The sequence below is a fragment of the Rhamphochromis sp. 'chilingali' genome (genome assembly GCF_963969265.1).
Source record: "Rhamphochromis sp. 'chilingali' genome assembly, chromosome: 1".
NCBI lineage: Eukaryota > Metazoa > Chordata > Actinopteri > Cichliformes > Cichlidae > Rhamphochromis > Rhamphochromis sp. 'chilingali'.
Window position 1 is genome coordinate 49,594,329 of NC_137929.1, and position 20,254 is coordinate 49,614,582.

The 20,254-nt window shown below is 38.4% G+C and overlaps 1 protein-coding gene and 2 long non-coding RNA genes across 3 annotated transcripts in view; 2 read left to right on the forward strand and 1 right to left on the reverse strand.

Annotated features, from left to right (window-relative positions):
- LOC308400696 (NLR family CARD domain-containing protein 3-like) overlaps positions 1-7,660 on the reverse strand; it is a 40,686-nt gene extending 33,026 nt beyond the window's left edge. Inside the window, exons 1-5 of the mRNA XM_080888552.1 lie at positions 7,552-7,660; positions 6,585-6,692; positions 4,284-4,388; positions 4,076-4,162; positions 355-533 (exon numbers count right to left, since the gene is read on the reverse strand). Coding sequence (XP_080744678.1) covers positions 355-533; positions 4,076-4,162; positions 4,284-4,388; positions 6,585-6,673 — 460 coding nt within the window. The 5' untranslated portion in view covers positions 6,674-6,692; positions 7,552-7,660. The remainder of the gene's footprint in view (positions 1-354; positions 534-4,075; positions 4,163-4,283; positions 4,389-6,584; positions 6,693-7,551) is intronic.
- LOC308401828 overlaps positions 1-20,254 on the forward strand; it is a 226,244-nt gene that overhangs the window by 47,736 nt on the left and 158,254 nt on the right. The window lies entirely within an intron of this gene.
- Positions 7,077-10,912, forward strand: LOC308401901. Its single transcript, XR_013972646.1, has 3 exons — positions 7,077-7,202; positions 8,291-8,375; positions 9,710-10,912. It is a non-coding gene; the product is annotated as an uncharacterized lncRNA (long non-coding RNA).

Here is a 20,254-nt window from a genome sequence, read left to right on the forward strand (position 1 = left end):
AATGAAATGCAAGATGAACAAGCCCAAAATTACATTGTTAATACCAAATGATTTCATTTTTTTAAATGGGAAAAATGCAAAATCACAAAATGACAAAGAGAACAAATCTTGAAATTAAAGTTTTCATTGGTTTAATTGTTTAAGTTTTGGGTAAGATGAAAAAAAAATTAAAAATCTAGAAAATTCACCAATTACAAAGAACCCTACACACCTAAAAACTGTGTATAAAAGAGATGTTTTATTAACAAGAAAATCCCAAATATTCGAACATTCAAAATGAACTCAAACTCATTTTACATCTAATAAGAGTTTAAAACTTTTCTCATAGTAGTTATACAAATTCTTAATACTTACCATTGTCATCTTCAGTATCTTTCAAGCTTTTCAATGTTATTCTGGATTTCTTTCCACACTGTGGACAGGAGTCCTCTGCTGGTGAATCAGACTGATCTGAACTTACACACTGTTTGCAGGACTCATGTCCACACATGAACTGGACTGGATCCTTTAAAACCTCCTTACACACTGGACAGCTGGATTAGATGGGAGATGAAGAAAACATTTCGTTATTATTGTGCATCACACACAGTGATATGACTGTATCTGAGGCAGCATTTGATCTACAAACAAAGAAATTATTCTCCTGTATTCAGAAACCTGTTGGTCTGGAGATTTATATCTATATTGCTATGGAAAATAAACAGCCTTAAAACATCACCTTCATACACCATCAACACCACATGATGCAGAATTCATAATCTAATTTGTGACTGTTGGAAAACATTGATCTATATTCTGCATGAAAGCTCACTGTTGTTACTAGATCAAGGTTTTTCTTTGAAAAAGCTATCTATTGTGTGCCAATATCTATTGAGGCCACATAACTGTTTCCCAATTAATCTGTTCTACGACATTATTCCAAAAAGCCTGCCTTTGTGTTCACAAGCAAACTAGATTTAGTGTAATGTTTCTGTATGAAAGCAAAGGGTTTTCCTGGTAAAATCCCATGCAGCTAAAACGTGCTGAACAGCCGTACTTAACAACACGGACAGTTGAAGAGCACATTGTCTCATTGGGGCCCTTGAAGATTTATTTTTTCATCAGATACACTATTGTTAGGCTAAATTTAATGAAGCATTAAGCATTACTCCACCAAAGTGACTGTGAGTGCTCTGAAATCGAATCCAGTTTTGTATTATGCTTCTTAAGGTGAAATGATTATAACTTTTTCAAGGAATCAAAATCTGAATCGTAGCATGAGCGAATCACTCAGGACTCACTCACCCCCTCCCTCCTGGCTCACAGCTTCTTCTTCTTGGTTGGCAACTAATGTTAAGGCGCATTACCGCCCCCTGGCTCACAGCTCAGTGGACATTTACATGAGAAAATATATATTTGACACATTTGAAGAAAATACTAATAAAATAAAATAAAAATAAATAAAATAAATGTTCCCTTTAGAATTTTTTCCCTCGTTTTTCCTCCATGAAAAGAGAAACAAATTAGGTTTGAGTGAAAATGTACATTTTTTGCACTCTCTGGGCAACTAAGTGACTCAAATGACGCAAAAATTCGATTCAATTTGGTGAGTGACTCATTCAAACTCGATTCAGTAAAAAGAATCAAATTTACCATCACTATGATGCTCATACACAACTTTGTGATCTGTAGTGAGTAGGGATGGGTATCGTTTAGGTTTTATCCGATACCGGTGCCAAATCGGTACTTTTGAAACGGTGCCGGTGCTCAAACGGTGCTCAAACCGGTGCTTAAAGAATGGAGAACACAAAATTGGTCCAAAAACCTCTCATATTCAGCTGGTTTTATGTAAAAAGATAACAATGTTAGACTTTTCTGCAGCTATGGGGCATATATGGTATCACTCTTGGCTGGAAGCAGTGCTTAAACAATGGAAAAAATAAAAACTTTGTCCAAAAACCTCTCATGTTTAGCTGTTTCCCTCTTTTTCTTTGGTCATTTTAGCCTTTTTGGCCAGGGTGAAGGGAGTATCTGCCATCAAACAAGAAGACAGCCGCATGTAGCTATGATGATGTTTGCTAGTTCACCTTACATGCATTAATGTAATAACGTGGTTAGCCTACTCAGCGTAAATTACACGCGAACAACAGAGAAGAACGGCTGCTGCTGCCATCAAATACGGTGCATTTCTCGGCTTTAAAAAAAAAACGCTATGCGTCGCCAGGTGTTTCATCGGATTTGAGGTGTTACCTCCTTTGCACAGTATCAGCTTAAAGCACTTGTTGCAGGCTGCTAAATTTGCATATTTTGCTGTGAAGTACAGCCAGACTTTTGACCGCTTCGCCTTGGGCATTTCTAATCTGTAGCTCTGCTCTAACAGAACGTACGTACCTGGCCCCGCCTACTATCCTCGGAAACGTAAAATGATTGGCTAGAAGTGTATCACAGCTCAGGAAAAAAAAGCACCGAAATAAAGCACCGAAATGTGCGCTGCTTTTCGGTCTGGTTACTACCGTTTATGTCAGAACCGACACCGGTACCCATCCCTAGTAGTGAGAGTAGGGAAGAAGTGGGAAAGAACCAGGAGAGGTGGAGGTACGCTAATCCTCTGACTATTAGTGCTAAAAGTCTACTCCTCAGTATTATACTTCGGATGGGAACATGTTCAGTGCGGTTCAGCACTGCTGAGAGGTGTGTCGGAGGTGTAACGTACTTGCATTCCTGTGTGAGTTAAAACTGTGTGTGTGGTTACCACGTGAGTATTGTAAGATAAGAATGATGTTTGTTTAACTTTATCTGTGTTTTTTGCTAAGTAAGAAGCCATCCCATTACTATCGCTAAGATGCGGGAGAAAATTCATTTGTGGTCTTAGGGTGCTATCTAGTGGCTATCATTATAATTTAGATTGTATAACATTACGCTGAAAACCCACAGTATAGTGTTATACATAGTGGTTTATACACATATTCATTCTTTCTGTTTACAGATGACCACACACACACACTCACACCCCCTTTACCTGCATTTAAATATATTGTAATTCAATCACATCCTGTTTATGCCATCGGCTACCTCCTTCATTAAACCTATTTGAACTGCATCACTGTGGTGGACCATTCCTTCTGACCGAGGACGACTCAGTTGAAGCGTGATCGGCAATCAGTGCAATCATATATTACAATTAGCATACCTGGAGAGAAGAGGAATGATAGTCAGTGGAAACAAGACAGAACAGGTGAGAAAGAGAGGGAGACATGTGGAAGGGTAAACATGCAGAGATAGTGAAGGTGGATGAGTTTAATACCTGGGATCAACCATCCAAAGCAACAGACAGTGCACAAGTGATCTGAAGCATAGAGTGATGGCACGGTGGAGCGGGTGGAGATGAGTGTCATGGGTAATTTGTGATAGAAGGCTAACAGTAAGAGTAAAAGGGAAGGTTTACAAGATGGCAGTAAGAGCTGTTACAATGTACGGTTTAGAGACTGTGACTGAAAAAGAAACAGGAGGCCGAGTTGAAAATCTTCATTGAGAGTGAGCAGAATGGACAATATCAGACATGCATACATCAGAGGGACAGCTCAGGTTTGGAGACAAAGTTAGAGGTAAGGCTGAGATTGTTTGGACATGTGCAGAGAGAGGATGGTGGATTTACTTGACAAAGGACTCTAACAGAGAGCTGCCAGGCAGGAGGAAAAGAGGAAGACCTCATGACCATGGATGTGGTGAAGAATGACACGCAGAGGATTGTTGTAAAAAAAGGAGCATGCTGGGAGCTTTATGTGACTCCTAAAGAAGATGAACACAGCCTATATAGGTGCTGTTTTTAAGAGGATCAAACGTTTACTTATTCAGATGGGTTTGAAAACTCAATGTGAAAACATGTCTTGGTGGAGTGTACACTTTGTTTCCATGCATGCTATGATTTGGGTAACTGGGTAAATATTGGGATCAAATTGAAAATTGAACTGAATAAAATTGCCATGCAAAAATACAGAAAAATCAACATGCCACATGTGAAACTGCAGGTCAGTCAGTCTGTCACTTAATCTTTAATGTGCTACATTTATTCCTTTGGGGGGGGAAAAAACTCTACCTTTGTGTCTTTCCAAAGTTGACTGGTGTGTACATGGATCCTTCACTCTTCATAGAGACAACACTGGGAGCTCTGGACTCAGTTCCACTAAAAACGGAAATATTTGTATTTATTCCACAAACAAGAAACCACCTGTGTTTCTATTGTATTTGTTTCCAGGAAAAGTGAAAGAAGAATACAGTAAAGTAAAGTACAAAATAAGGATTACCCCTGATGTTGCTTGTCACCAAAATTAGCTGGCTGATACATGGATCCATCACTCTTCATAGACACAGAGCTGGGACCGGGAGAGTCATCTCTATTCTTCTGTGAACTGTTCAGAACAGGATATGAATCTTTTTTTTTTTTCTTTAAAAAAATAACAGTGAACCTTGATCCATGATGGACCTCTGAGCTAAATGCTAATAGGATGGCAGAAAAGGAATGTGAAGGCAGGTGACAAATGAAAGGAAAAACAACAATATGTTGGTGCGCTGGTTACAAGAAGTGCATCAAGTGTCTTGTGAACTTTACGTGAGGGTGAACTCCATTCTCCTAAAAGATTTCCCTCTCACCTGATCAAGAAGCCCCAAACTTTTCCACAGCTGCTCAGCTGTTTGAGATCAGGCAAACATGTTAGACCAGAGTAACATCATTTTCATCCTCATCAGGTTATTCAGTGAGACCTCGTGTCATGTTCTATCACTCAGAACAACTCATGCTCATAACAACTCATCACCAACCTCTCACTGGATCAGGCAACCATGCCATCCTGTCTAAAATCAGCCACAATCATCCCAGTGCCGAATAAGTCTCCCATTTCCAGCCTGAATGATTACCGCCCTGTGGCCCTCACATGAAATCATGAAATGCTTTGAGAGACTAGTCCTTCAGCACATCAAGGATTACCTCCCCCCAGAATTCGACCCCCACCAGTTTGCATACCGTGCAAACAGATCCACAGAAGACGCCATCGCCACATCCCTGCACGCTGTGCTGAGTCACCTAGAGCAGCGGCAGAGCTACGTCCGAATGCTCTTTGTGGACTACAGCTCAGCCTTTAATACAATCATCCTGGACATCCTCATCACCAAACTGGTCACTCTTGGCCTCCCTCCTCTCACATGTGCCTGGATAAAGGATTTCCTCACAAACCGGCCCCAGACTGTAAAACTTGGCCCTCATCTCTCCTCCACTCGCACACTGAGCACCGGCTCCCCACAGGGCTGTGTGCTGAGCCCCCTCTTGTATTCTCTCTACACCCACGACTGCAGTTCGACCCACAACAACACTCTCATCATCAAGTTTGCTGATGACACCACAGTAGTCGGACTCATCTCGAAGGGAGATGAGGCAGAGTACAGAGAGGAAGTCCTGAAGCTGGCAGCATGGTGTTCAGAAAACAACCTGGCACTGAACACTAAGAAAACCAAAGAGCTCATTGTTGACTTCAGGAGACACAGCACCGACTTGGCCCCCCTCTACATCAACGGGGAGTGTGTGGAGAGGGTCCACACTTTCCGGTTCCTTGGTGTCCTCATCTCTGCTGACATCTCCTGGACAGACAACATCTCAGCGGTCATCAAGAAGGCCCAACAGTGGCTGCACTTCCTGAGAGTCCTCAGGAAGTACAAGCTGAACTCCAACCTGCTGCTGACCTTCTACCGCTCGTCCATTGAGAGCCTGCTAAACTACTGCATCACAGTATGGTACGGCAGCTGCACCAAAGCAGATAGAGTGAGGCTTTAGAGTGTGGTCAAGACAGCACAAAAGATCATCGGCTGCCCTCTCCCCTCCCTGATGGATATTTATTCCTCCCGCTGCCTCAGCAGAGCAGCAAACATTATCAAGGACAGCTCCCACCCTGGCTTCAACATGTTCAGCCTGCTTCCCTCAGGGAAGCGCTACAGGTGCATCAACACAAAAACCCACAGACTCAAAAACAGTTTCTTCCCCAAAGCGATAACCACCCTGAACTCACACATGCACAGATAACACAGCCCCCCACTTCCCACTTCCTCTATGGACCACCACTGTGCAATACCAATTCCATGTGCAATACACAACTGTATATACATAACACTATTTATTACATATTACTTACGTCTTGTATATTGTACATTTTATATATATATATATATATATATATATATATATATATATATATATTTTTTCCCTATGTTAATACTGTCCATATGTACATAGCGCTGCAGAACTGTAACCCCCCCCCCCCCCCCCCCCCCAGCATGTTTACACTGAGTAGGAGATGCTCTGTATCTCATTATACAACTGTATAGTGACAAAAAAGGCATTGTGTTCTATTCTATTCTATTCTATGAATGATTTATAGACTCTTCCCTCTAAGGGGGTTCAAATCCTGCCAGCATAACATAGCCACTTTTTTCCTTTAATATGTCACCTATCTGTAAGTATTAAACAAAGAGAGCTCTGTGTAGATGATAAACTGTAACCACACTGCACTAAAAACCGTTTTCCAATGTAGAGTTTATTCATTTATGATCGGACATACCTGACTAGCAGCCCACTGCGGGAGCTGACTGGCTGTTTGGACAGTGAAGGGGCGGAGTCAGCTTGGTTTCTCTTTCTTGTCTCAGACATTTCTGCAGCTGAAACACAACTAAATGAAAAAAACAGAGAATAGTTTGTAAATGATAAAAATCCAGCTGTACAGACTTCATACAGTTTATTGGCAATTCCAGTGTTAAAGATCCTTCTTCCTGAACCTGAACTGAGATGAGCTGCAGTGACAGCTGGCAGCCTGTAGGTGGCAGCAAGATCTCATCATTATTTCCCCTCCTAGACCCTAAATATACTTTGTTAATATTCAATAAAGTTACTCTTTATTTACAGACCTAATATTTTTTGGTAATCACTGCACTGTCAGGTAAGATTTAAGATTATCTAGATTACTAGTAAATCACCAGCAGCAGTGGGTGAGTAAAGTGAAGTGGTGCGCCCCTGGACCTGTATCTATTATCGGCACTGGAGCTGTGAGTACAATCAGACTGTGAAAACTAAATTGGTGAGCGTGTTTGCCACTAAATTTCCCCTGGATGTAGATGCAGAAACTCTCCGTTAAGGTCTTTTGTTTACATGGATGATCAATGACAGCGTGAAGGTGAAGCAGGTATTAAAAAACAAGTTAGAGTATCTATTTCAATCATACTATGAAGCAAGTCAATGGAAAATGGAAGTAAAAGAATAACAATGCGAATTTGACTCGGTTTTATAACGTTACTGGAGTGTTTACAGAGTTAAACGTGGACATATGGTCGCTCCTAAATAGTAAATTATAAAAAGAATCAGTTTGAATTCGTTTACGCTGAGTCGCCGTAAACTGTGAAATCTGCTGCTGCGATGATCCTTCTTATGTGCGCAGTTACTGCAGTAAAACAAGATGTCGGCTGATTAAAAACACACGCATCGCTCTGCCCGACAAAAGTCGACATAAAGCAGGAAGATAGGCGGTGACTTACTTTCACGCTATAAGAGTTTTGAAGTCTTTCTTATAACTCAATCAGTTATTGTGAAGGTTTCCTGACTCGCTGCTGCACTAAAGAATGGCACAAACTGGAAACCCTCTGTGTGTGTGTGTGTGTGTGTGTGTGTGTGTGTGTGAGCGTGTAGGGCTTGCTATTGTTGTTGTTGTTGCATTTCTTTTTTTCACTTTCGTTTCTATGCTCTTTTATGCGCCTTTTTTGTCTATCGGATCTGTTGCTGATTGGACTGGATCGTTAGAGTCACATTAAAAATATATACTTTTGATCATTTTGAGAAAAAAGTTGAAATTTTATTTGTTGTTTCAGGACAAACTGCCACAGCTACTTATCTGTCTACAAAATACCTTGTTTAGATGAATTAGTGAAAACTTACTTCATAATCAGTTTTTGTAACAAAGAAAAAAAAATTTAAAAAAATAAAAATAAAATTACAAATATTAAAAAACATATTTATAATATAATAATATAATATTTATTTTATTTATAATATTTCTCTTTTAACACATATTATGTGTTGATCAGGATAAAGACACTGAAAAGAAAAATTGGTGCATCTTGAAAGTAGATAATTAAATGTCTGGTAATGGACAGATGCAAGTTTATCGATAATGACGATGGTTAAACCCTAAGGCAATAAAGAGGGTGATGATAAAGTGGCAAGAGAAGTTATTTAAACATATTTTATATTTTCAAAAGAATCTTTTTTCCCCTTCAGGCTTTTAGCCGAGTCATCATGAAGTGTTCACTGGAGCCTTTTGTGGCTGGTATCTGGAATTGGTTGGATTATAGGAACTCGATAAGTAAGTATTAAATCTGGTTCTTGTCATTCTTTCACTGAATAGAGAGAACACGACTCAGTTGGTCAAAACATTTATAATTATTTATTCAATCATCTTCTGGAAGAGAGAGACATGTATGGGCTCAAAATGCTTTTTTACGCACACAAATCTACAAAATATTTATGACCACACTTTGAGCCCAAAGGACATGCACAGCCCAAAGCCAGTTGCAAATCTCTAGCATTAGAAACCAAAAATGTGTATCATATAGGTGTTATTTTGGTCCTTTACACGTCACACATAGATTCAATAAAAATAACTCATTCTGAGCTAACTTGATGGGTGTGTGTGTGTTACTTAGTTCTGCTTTTTCTCCCTGTACATGACTGAATTAACTGAAGTAAACTGAAGCTAATGACAAATCAAAGGTGCATCTATGTTCCTTACCTAATGTGTGGTTTCTATAATCTCAAAAATCAGGAATGTAAAAGAACCCAAAACCCTGTAATAACTATAATTAGCTGACTCTTCAAGTCTCTCATTCTGCAATTTTAAATGGTAAATGGCCTGTATTTGTATAGCGCTTTATTTAGTCCTTTAACTTCAACTTCAGTTGTAGCAACCTTCAGCAGTTCATTAACTCCATCTGGTTGAGTAAAATGTCACTAACTTGCACGACACCTGCTATAAACTGTGCACATATGGAAGCCAATCAGAGCTCGTACACTGTTAAACTTTCAACATCTGAGTTTATTATTAGCTGTTGAGGTTAAGCATTCAGTCAACACAGAAACACTGGGAAGGATGTCTTTTGTGGGGTGATCGTTGCTCAAGAGTTGGGAGTTCGCCTTGTAATCGGAAGGTTGCCGGTTCGAGCCCCGGCTTGGACAGTCTCGGTCGTTGTGTCCTTGGGTAAGACATTCACCCGTTGCCTACTGGTGGTGGTCAGAGGGCCCAGTGGCGCCAGTGTCCGGCAGCCTCGCCTCTGTCAGTGCGCCCCAGGGCGGCTGTGACTACAATGTAGCTTGCCATCACCAGTGTGTGAATGGGTGGATGACTGGATATGTAAAGCGCTTTGGCGTCCTTAGGGACTAAGTAAAGCGCTATACAAATACAGGCCATTTACCATTTACTATGTCCTTATGGTATAGTGAGGGTGCTGAAGCCAATCCTAGCTACCACAGGGAGAGGCAGGGTTCATCTTGGACAGGTCACTTCAGGTCAAACTCAGGACCTTGTTGCTGTGGGGCAACAGTACTAACCACTGTGCTGCCCATGAGACATAATCACTGTTATTTAATAAATTTAAAAAAAATCACAGTTTTACATACCTATTCTGTGTAACTTTATCACAGGTTTCCGGATGGTCTCCATCAGTCTGAGCTGCTCTTCATCAGTCCAGACGATAATGCCTTCAGTCTCCTGCTTCAGTACAAGCTGCTCTCCCTCCTGACTGCTGCAGAGCTCCTCCTGTTCCTCTTTAATCTGTGGAGGCTCTGGGTCCTCCTGGTCCAGACTGGAGTTCCTCTCCTGGTTACAGACCTGCTGCTCATCCAGACCCCCCTCTTCCTCACAGTCATGTTGTTGTGGGAGGTCTTGGGCAAGACACTTCACCTACCGCCTACTGGTGTTGGCCAGAAGGGGCGATGGTGCGATATGGCAGCCTCGCTTCTGTCAGTCTTCCCCAGGGCAGCTGTGGTTACAACTGTAGCTTGCCTCCACCAGTGTGTGTGAATGGGTGGATGACTGGGTGTGTAAAGTGCTTTGGGGTCCCTAGGGGGGACTAGTAAAAAGCGCTATACAAATACAGGCCATTTACCATTTTGTTCTCTATAAGGACCAGCGATGGATGTGGGGCTGAAGCCTTTAGGTTTATATTGTTAAAAAGTAATTATGAGAGAATTTGTTTCAGGTCATTTTTCAGAGTAACATGAAAGTAACATAATGAATAATGTAACAAATTAATTTTTAGTAAACTACTGCATTACTTCTAAGAAAGATGTTCTGTGTAATATATCACCTTTCTTGAGTAATAACCTCAACAGCGGTAAGCACAGATAATTTTTGTTGATGATGAGAAACGCAAACATACTGCTCATGTACATGCACAACATTAAGTTGCTGTTTTTTAAAGTTTTAAAATTACTTTTTAAAAGTCAAGTAAACAAAATGTGTGTCAAAACAAGCAATTAGCTCGATTTTGAATTCTCTGGTCTCTGCAGTAACCTCTTTGTGGTGTATTTTTGATCAATTTAACCGATGTTTCTTTCCCATCTTCCTGTTAAACAGTCAAATATTAAGCACAGACCAGGGGCGATTCTAGGATCAGAGCTTTGGGGGTGCTGAGCAGAGAGCTGCCCAGCCAGGTATGATAAACTTTACTCGTCATAATGAGACGTCTTCCCCGTCTCTGTCAGTCCCTGCATCCTTAAATGTCTCCAGTTGTCCCGAGTTCCCTCTGACTGTCTCCTTGGTGCATTTAAACCCCTGTTCCTCCCTGTCCTCATCCTCTGTTGTCCTTGTCTCCGCTATCAGTCATCATAATATTACCATCTCTGTGCAAGTCTACAAATTTCTTTATTAAATCATAAGATTCTTAAATTCATCAAGTCTCTCTGTGCTTGGGTCCTCGTCACAAAACATGACATCACTGTTTTGTACATTTTAACACAATTTAATCCCCACATTTGTGAAAGAAAAACAAAACACTTTTTGAAAAGTTTGAAACAAAACCATCAAATCTGATCAAGGTTATTTAAATGCTGCAAAACATGGATTGGAATAAAAAAATACATATTCTAGCCTAAATTACTGGAGGAGAATAATGAATGATGCTCATAGTGAGTAAAAAAGTAAACTGAGTAAACAGAGATTCACTTTTAATGTGTGTGTATAATATAATACAGATACATGAAAAAAAACACTCCCAAAAAAGAATAAATTATTACAAATAAAAATCTTTACTGCAGACACTAATTTTACTAATCTAATAAGACTAATTTTGTGTTGTAAGATTTATGAGTTTCATACTTTCATAGTGGTACTTGGAGAGCTTGACATTTTATCAGGTGGTACACACTGTAAAAAGTTTGAGAAACACTGATAAGTGTGTGTGTGCTTTTGGAAAACATTTAAAGCTGCAGTACAGAATCTTTGGAACAAGCTTAAAACATTTTTAGAATATAAACAGAGCACTCTGCTTCTCTTTACAGCTCCTCACTCCACCAGGGCTGTTTGGCACTTTCTGATAGTGTGCATATGTGATGTACGTACTGCGGCAGTCATACAGACAACTGGACGGTCCAAATGTTGTCCTACCTATTACTGGCTGAGGTTTCAGTAGAGTTGTGGCTGAACCACATAAAAATATATCATTAATTTTAATCTCCCTGATCCATTATAATGTTATGTTGGAATGTTGTTAAAGAGGGTCAAAAATGTTTCAACCCAGCTTGTTTTGCAGATTCTGTACAGCAGCTTTAATATAGGGAGAACACAACTTCCAGATTGTGAGTAAAATCAGGTTTTTCCTCTTCGTCAGTTTAACAGTTTTTGTTTTGCCTGTCACTGTTCCCTGTTTTCTTACCTGGTTCTCCCTGACCTTGTACTTTCTCCGCACGTTCTCCTCTTTCCTCTCTCCCTGTTTTAAGCCAGGCACTTACACCTCCGCTCCGCTGTGTCTCAGCCACCATCGCTCTAGCAGAAAGGGCGCTAGAGAGTTGGTAAGAGGCGAGCTGGAACAAACCATTTTTTTTTTTGGGGGGGGGGGGGGGGGGAAGGGTATCTATACTTTTGTTGTTAAAATATTACATCTCAACAAAGTACCGTATGCTTTTAATATTTTTAGCAGTGTGTAACACAAACAGCAAATATTGTCAAAAAAAAGTAAGAAATCTTTGGGGGTGCTTTGATTCATTTTTGGGGGTGCTGAAGTATAATTTAGCCCATTTTTTTTACCCCCAAAAATGGGCTAAAATCGCCCCTGGGTGAAAACGTAAACTCAAAAGGAGTCAAAAGTGGCCGGTTGTATTTCAGACCTCAGTGGGTTAATCCAACAAAACATGAAAAATTAGGTTTAAATCTTTTGTTCATGACAGTGCAGATTTCTGACATTTTGTGTAATTTAAGCTGTAACAATGTGATTGTTAGACTTGTGTTTGTAAACGAACCGCCCCATGTTGTGTAGCTTTCTGGATTTTATACTTATTAGGCTACATATTTATTTATTATACAGGCTATACAGTACATAACATCAAAACTCATATGTTTTATGTAACTAAAGTGTTTAAGTATGTGGGCTACAGCCAATAATTAAGTTATAGACTATATTTACATGAAAAACATGTATACTTACTGCATTTGAATCATTTTAACCACATGTAACCACCTGCATGTGTGTTTGGGAAAAAAAAAGGCTTTGATTTTGCCACCCCATTTGATTTCTTTGCCACCCTAAGAAAATTTCTTTGTAGCACAAGTAATTTTCTAAAGATACTTGCTGTAATTCCTTGTGTTTAAATTGAATTAAATAACGTTCAGCACAGTGTATGGAATTAACCAAAACATCTATTCTGTGTTGAAAGAACTGAAGCTAAACTAGTGGCACGCTGGAGTCCGTTTTGTGTAATACCAACTTGTAACACAAGATGGTGCAGTGATGACATAAACTGAAAATGTCACTCTGTCAGGCATAAATAAAACTTTGAAATTTGCAGTGTAATTAAAAAAGAATATCTTAAAGCCAGATATGTAACTCTTCTGTGTAATTACTGTTTTTTCATATAATTAAAGCTTTTTTTTTTCCTTTTTTCTCTTTCTCATATAATTAAAGCTGACACAGAAAGTAATGAATGCAGCTTTTTAGTGGATACAGGATAAACTCACTTCTTATCAAGACACGTTTTAGGAATCTAATGACTTATTTTTAACTGCTACAAGAAATGCACACAGTAAAAAAATACAGCAGGTAATGTGGAAAAATATTTATTTTACATACTTTTAATAATAACAAAGAAAGAGACACTTTCATTTCATATCATGTGGCTTTTCTCTCCTAAACCGATCTCAGCTGAATCTACACAGAGCAGCAGAAGCTCACAGCAAGCAGATCATAAAACATACAAATATAATTGATGTGGGTGGGGGAAAGGATAGTGTGTTCACATTTGGAGAAGTCCTCATTAACTTTATGAAATTTTACCTTTCACTGCTTTGTCAATAATCTCTTTTTATAATAATTTATTTTTTCTGCAGGCCTGAGTGGTCGGAGTAATCCATTGCAACAGAATGCTGCCAAAGTGTTCCTTCCTCATAAAGAGTACGTCACCTCGCTGCTTGTTCCACTTTTACTTCAGGCTGAGAGAGTAGCTTGAACTATCAAATCCGCACTCACATGCTGTTTTAAAAGTGCTGAAACCTGGATCTTATTTGCTGTTAATATATCACATCTCATTACGAAAGGATTTATTTTTGACCACAAGATGCAAATTTCAAACACTGCTGAAGTAGATAAAAAGTGCTTAGGAGACATTTCTTGTTTTTGCTGACGTGCATATAGACGTTATACAGTTAAACATAGTTAATGATGTAACACACGCAGTGGAAAACAGTGCATCTCTAAACAGCAAAATGCAACAACAAACTTTAAAGTGAACTTCTAAAATAGTTACAAACACAGAAATCACACAAAATACTGTTGGTGGACAAAGCAAAGGATGAATTCATGAATAATCATTTCAGCAGCATGGGTCATTGGATAAGAACACCTTGGTATTTAATGGTTAAAATTTTTATTTTAGGAGAAGCTTTTTGGAGAGATATTCATAATCAACCACAGAAAACACCTCCTGGATTTATTTTGCTGCTGCCATTTTTATAACTTTTGGTTTGAGCCTTATATTTCAAGTTTGTTGACTTGGTTTTACTTCCAACTGTTGTTTACTTTTGTTTAATTGGATAATAATAGACAATAATTACTCAGTCAGCATCAACTTCTAATAGCTTTTGTTAATGTGCTAAGCTAAACCTATTCACTCATATAATGTGTCTATTTTTACAGGGCTGTTCTAAGAAACACTTCCCATTAGACCGCCCTCCCGTTTTCCCCAGTTCAACAAGGTGTTACTTGTTTTTACTTTACTATCATTTTTATCAGTGTAAAGTCTTAACACACATTTTCTGGTGTTGTGTGTTCCCAACAAAAACTGCTGACCAGTTTCTTTAACACCCCCCCCCCCTCCCCCAACAAAACCATATAAAAGTCTTAGCTTACAATTCCCATTAAAGGTGTACACATTAAAATAGCCAAATAAATGTTATTGTTAACAATAATGAAGTAAAAGACAGAATAAGGTTTGTTTGTGCTATTATGCATATTATGTGTTATTGAAGTACAAGGATTAGCGCAAAGCACTGCATTTCAGTAAAAGGAGCTGAGCTCCAACACCAAAATCCTACACCTGCTTGTTGGCAGGTTTTCTCTCCCCATTCCTCACGTTGCGCCCAAACCAACTGACTGAAACTCTCATTCATTCCTTCATTTTGATAAGTTTACATTTTTACAAACACTGATATCACTGCACATTACTTTTCCTCTGTATACCTAACATCACTTACATATAACATATTTTACAATGTTATATGTAACGATTTATTATCAGCTCAGAATAAAAGTCTCTAGTCTTCATCTTTCTAATTCTGTGACTCTGTGAACAACAATGCAGTCAGACTATCAGTTTCCTTCCAATAATTTTTCATTCACAATGGCCTAATTTTTCCAGCATGAACTGAGATCTATATTTAAAATGCTGCATCCTTGCACAGCTTTCCTGAAATATTAAAAATGTAAACTCAGAAATATTAAATATTAAGCATTTATATTCAGTAATGGCAGAAATAATGAAAGTGAGATTATTACATTCCATTACTACATACATGTTTTTTTGTACTGAATAATTATTCAAATGGTAAAATGGCTGTAAACTATAGTAAAATCTGTTCATAAAAATGGCATAAAGGGGATCAGGTTGATTAAAATGACTCTTTTCTTCTCTTGTTTTTATAGATAACCATCATCTTCAGCACTGACCTTGTTTATTACTCGTTGCCATGGTGAGTTGTAGCATGAGAAGGCTTTCTTTCTTTACATACTTAAAACAGACTGAACATACTCAGAGTTGATTGAACTTGGATCGGTTGTTGTGGAAAAGGGAACTCAGAGTTTATTTTTAAACTCAGAGTTTGTTGGTTCCTGGGAAAAGGTACAGACCAGATACATCAGCATATAAATATAAAAGCAAACAGTGATCCTGCTAATGTGTAGGTTTCACCTAGAAATTAAGTATCAAATAATTAATTAGCTTAATTATGTGGGTGTGTGGGGAAAATGGACTTTAGTTTTAAAAAGAAAGTTTTGGGCTTCTGTTTCTGAAAGTGGTTATTTAAATACAGAATAGTTTTGGTGGTTTAAATTCGGCTTTAGGCTCCATGTTCTGGTTCAGCAGGCCTACATTAAGCTGGTATGGTCCTCTTTATTTGCCTCTAGATTTCAGGTCTTTCTCTATCTACTTTTCTCCTGTTGAAAAGAAATGATTACTGGGAGCAATGTTTAGATCGGACTCACTAACTAAGGTTTAGTCATAGATAGTAATTGCTCCTATTTCTGTGAAAATCTACTCGTTTGGCTGTTAACCTGCCTGCAGTGAGAGATGTTTCTATGTTAGCTGACAAAACAATACAGATGAATGTGCGTGGAGAGCAACAGCAGGGTAGAGAACATCAGTGAAGGTTGTTTTGAAGGTGTGAAGGCGGATGATACTGTCAGAGGAAACTCTGTAAAAGGACAAACTTTTGGCCTCCGAATCCAGATACACCCCGACACGACTGGAGCGCAAGGCCTGAGAAGATACACAGACCTTCTCTTTGTTGTGCTGAACAAAAAAACCCTCATCAGCAGAAATCAGACACCACGACTTGTCATTGTGTCCCAGCTTGCAATCATCAACATCCCCTTTCCTGCCAATGTTTCTGTATGTTAACCCAACACAGAAGGGCTCTGACACCTCCAACTCAAAGTAACAGCGTCCTTTTAGTCCCTGTTTACACAGAACCTGCTGACAGCCATCAAACCTCTCTGTATGATCAGGATATGGCTGCTCCTCCTCCACCCAGGTCACCTTTCTGTTCCCTTCAGAGAGAAGGTTCTTGTGAGCTGTGTTGGAGTTCAGACTGAGCTCACAGGCATCTGGAGGTAAGAAAACACTTATAGAATCAGTAAATACAGTTTATGTCCACTGTTGGCAGCACTAAGTACATGGCTCCAGGGAAATAAGTCAGAGACTGAGGGAGCTGTTCTCTAGAAGCACAAAAACAAAAATCTGTATGTGACAGTTAACCTGTAGAATCTGTTCAACAAATAAATACCTTGTGTAACACTGTCAATGACTCCTAAAGAACAAACCGTAAGATTTAGACATTACAACATTCAGCACTTCAGATTTACACAGATACTCACATTTCTTGAACCCTGGTTTGTTCCGGTGACTTCCACCATGTTCTAAACTGTGGAGAAAAATTATAGTAGTCAAGTATTAATATATCTATTGCCATATTAGTAATATGTGCATCTATTGTTTTATTGTTTTCAGCCCCCAACATACGGCACTGATATCTTGCACATGATCAAAATTTACTAACAGAAAAGTTGAAAAACATTACAATTTTCAAAGCCGGAAACACCAGCAAAGAAAGCTTAAGGATGTGATGTTGGACTGAATTTACTCAGGTGAAAAAATTAAAAACCAAACACCAAAGCTGTAAACACTTCAGATAAAGCAAAGTTTTATTGTGTAATCTTAATCTACACAATCATTTTCCATAATCTACAATTATGGAAAATGACCTATAAGTAGCTGCTAAGGTAGAGAAAACATCTACTGATATTTGATGGTTTGTTAGAGCCCCGATTATTATGAGTCTTGTTTGTCAACAATCACAAGGAGAAACATTACCTTATTTTATTTTGATTATTCTTTTTTTTATCATTAAAATTATCATTTTAGGGAACAGACTAATAGAGTAGTTTGTATTAGACCACATCTTTTAAAAATCAGCAGAAATGGCTTCCTGGGACATTTATATGCTAACTTTGAACTTTGCTCAGCTCAAGAAGTGTTTTAGAATACACCTCTTGACAGTCTTGCATATTAATACCTTATAAATTTGTTTGAGGATTCTATAACTATGACAGAATCAGTCTTTTTTATAAAATATTGATATAGATATATTTTTCTATTTCTGTTTTTTTCTTCCCGCTGTTTCCAAATCACTGTCATATGATTGTTGAGGTTTTCTCCATTTTCTTTGTAATAGCGTACAATATAAAGGGTCCTAAGGCAACTGTTGTGGTGATTTGGAACTATGTCAATGGAAAACTGTACTTAGTAGTCAGTATAGTTTTTTAATTATATAAGTTTGCATATGGTAGAATACTGCATGTAATCATTTGCGTTTAGAAGTATATAGTTGGTGGCATATTGAAAGAATGTCTCTTCCTAGGAGGTCTGTAACATTCCAGGGTGTTCTGGCGTTCACCCCCACATCCTAGGAGCATGGGGAAAGGTCGTACCTTGTCTTATTGTTTTACGGTAGGATTAACGTAGTTATGTCAGTTTTAGTCTAAGTGCCTTTTTTACATATAGATGAACTGTTGGACTTCCAGACCAGCAGGTTAAGGGAAGTCGTTTATGGGATCACACTCTGACACACACACACACACACACACACACACACACACACACACACACACACACACACACACACACACACACGCGCGCGCACACGTACACCTCCACATTCCAATGTAAGGAACAAGCACCCACTGAAGTATAAATAAAGACCGGGGCAGTCTCTCATTTGCGAATCTTGGAGCCTCACTCTTGGTGTGTGAGCTCTGGAGGCTGCCCTTGCTAACAAGAAAATCTGTGTGTTTCCCCTTTCTGATTCTCTGCTAAAGAAGTGTTTTAGAATATATCTCTTAACAAACTATTTAAGTAAAATGTAATTTAATTGGAAAAATTGAACTATGGTTCATATTTTTTTACTGCGCTTTAAAACAATAGTCAACTATTAATAAAATGGGTTAATGTATCTGAGACTTTATTATAGACAATTCAAGATTAAAAGGAAACTGCATCCACATTTAGTAGACTATTAAAGTTATATAACAGGATATACTCCATGTATTTCAATTATTTATTTATTTTTAAATTTATATAGCACTCTTCACAGACACAAAATCACAAAGTACAACATAAATTGTCCATAATGTCCAACATGGTTCATTATCTTAAATGTGTACCAGAAAAACTAATTTGCCCAATCCATTATTGAGATTCCAATGTGACAAAAGTTGAGAAGCAGACATTACACATAAAATGTTATCATAATGGCTTTAACTGAACTTATTGTAAGTGAGACAAGATACTCCTCTTGTTTCTAAAAACAATGGAACATTTATGTTTTAATCACTGATGATTGTTTCACTATTTTTCCCCTTTTCTCAGCAAAATTATCATTTTTGTCTAAAATAAAGAAAAATAAATAATAATTACAATTTCAATTGTGTGCTGCTGTTTATAAAAAAAGGCTAAACCAAAACTTAGAATTGAAAAAAAAGAAAACAAATTGGTATCAGATAATGACTTGATGAATTAATACTAAAGTAAAATAGAAAAAGACAAAAGACAACAATCATTTAAAAGTTAAACGTAGATATAATTAACTGGGTACATATGCAGGCCACTGTACATCACAAATAATTACAAGTGGAGAAAAAAATGCCTAACAATGTTACATCTTACATCTTTATGTTATTAAGGTAATTTTTTTCACCTCAAATTTCTAAATTTAAACTTTTCAAACCACTAAACAGCCCCTTAAATTTGTCACCATAATGTCCAAACCTGTACCGAAGTCCTGCCATAATTCCTTCATCCACTCTGTTGCGCATCTCCACCAGTTTCTTGACCTTCTCTGTGTCTTTTTTCTCAGTCATCTCTTCAATGAGGAAGTCCAAGTGGACATAAGTGAACACTGAATCAGCATTCAGAGAGATCTGCTCTAGAGTGACAACATGTTGGTAAGCCTGATCCAAACAGGTAGTTTGGGCTTTTTCAAGATTTTCTTTCCCATTTTCAAGTTTTGAAAGAAGGTTCTCACACTGCTCTTGATCTGCTTCATACTTCTTTTTCAACGCCTCAATGTTTTTTTTTACTTTTACTGTCTTGTTGACATACCGCCACTGGCCTTTCACGTGTTTTGATGCAGGACAGTTGTTGGTACAAACAGTACACTTGCCTCCTTTCATGACCTCACAGTGTGCAGGTTTCCAGGCCAGTGTACACCCAGGATAGTGACAGGTCTCTTTACACTCTTCACAGCAGACGGCTCCACCATACCAAAACAACCACATACCTCCATCAATCTCTTCCTTGGCCTTGTAGTGCTCATCAACTTCTATGGTGAAGCACTCACCTGTTTTCAGTTTTTCCTTGTGTTTCTCTAGACCTTCCTGAGTCTGTTTGATCTCTATCTGCTTTAGTTTAATCATCTCAGTTCTGTCAATTAGATTGTTAATGCAGGCTGCAAGTCTGATCCGCTCATTTAGGACTTTCACAGTTGTCTCCAGCTTCTGAGGTGTCGTTTTTTCCAGGAAAGCTGTGAAAAGACTCATTCCTCTCATTGTTAGTGCCCATGCTTGTTCTAATGCAAACTCAGTTTCATCTGTTATTTGTGTGCTCAGGCAGTTATTGAACACAAAGTAAACAGGCTGATTATTTGCCTTTTTGGCACATTTAATGTTTCCATCTTTAAGAGCTTTAAGGGCATTAGTTGGTGGCATT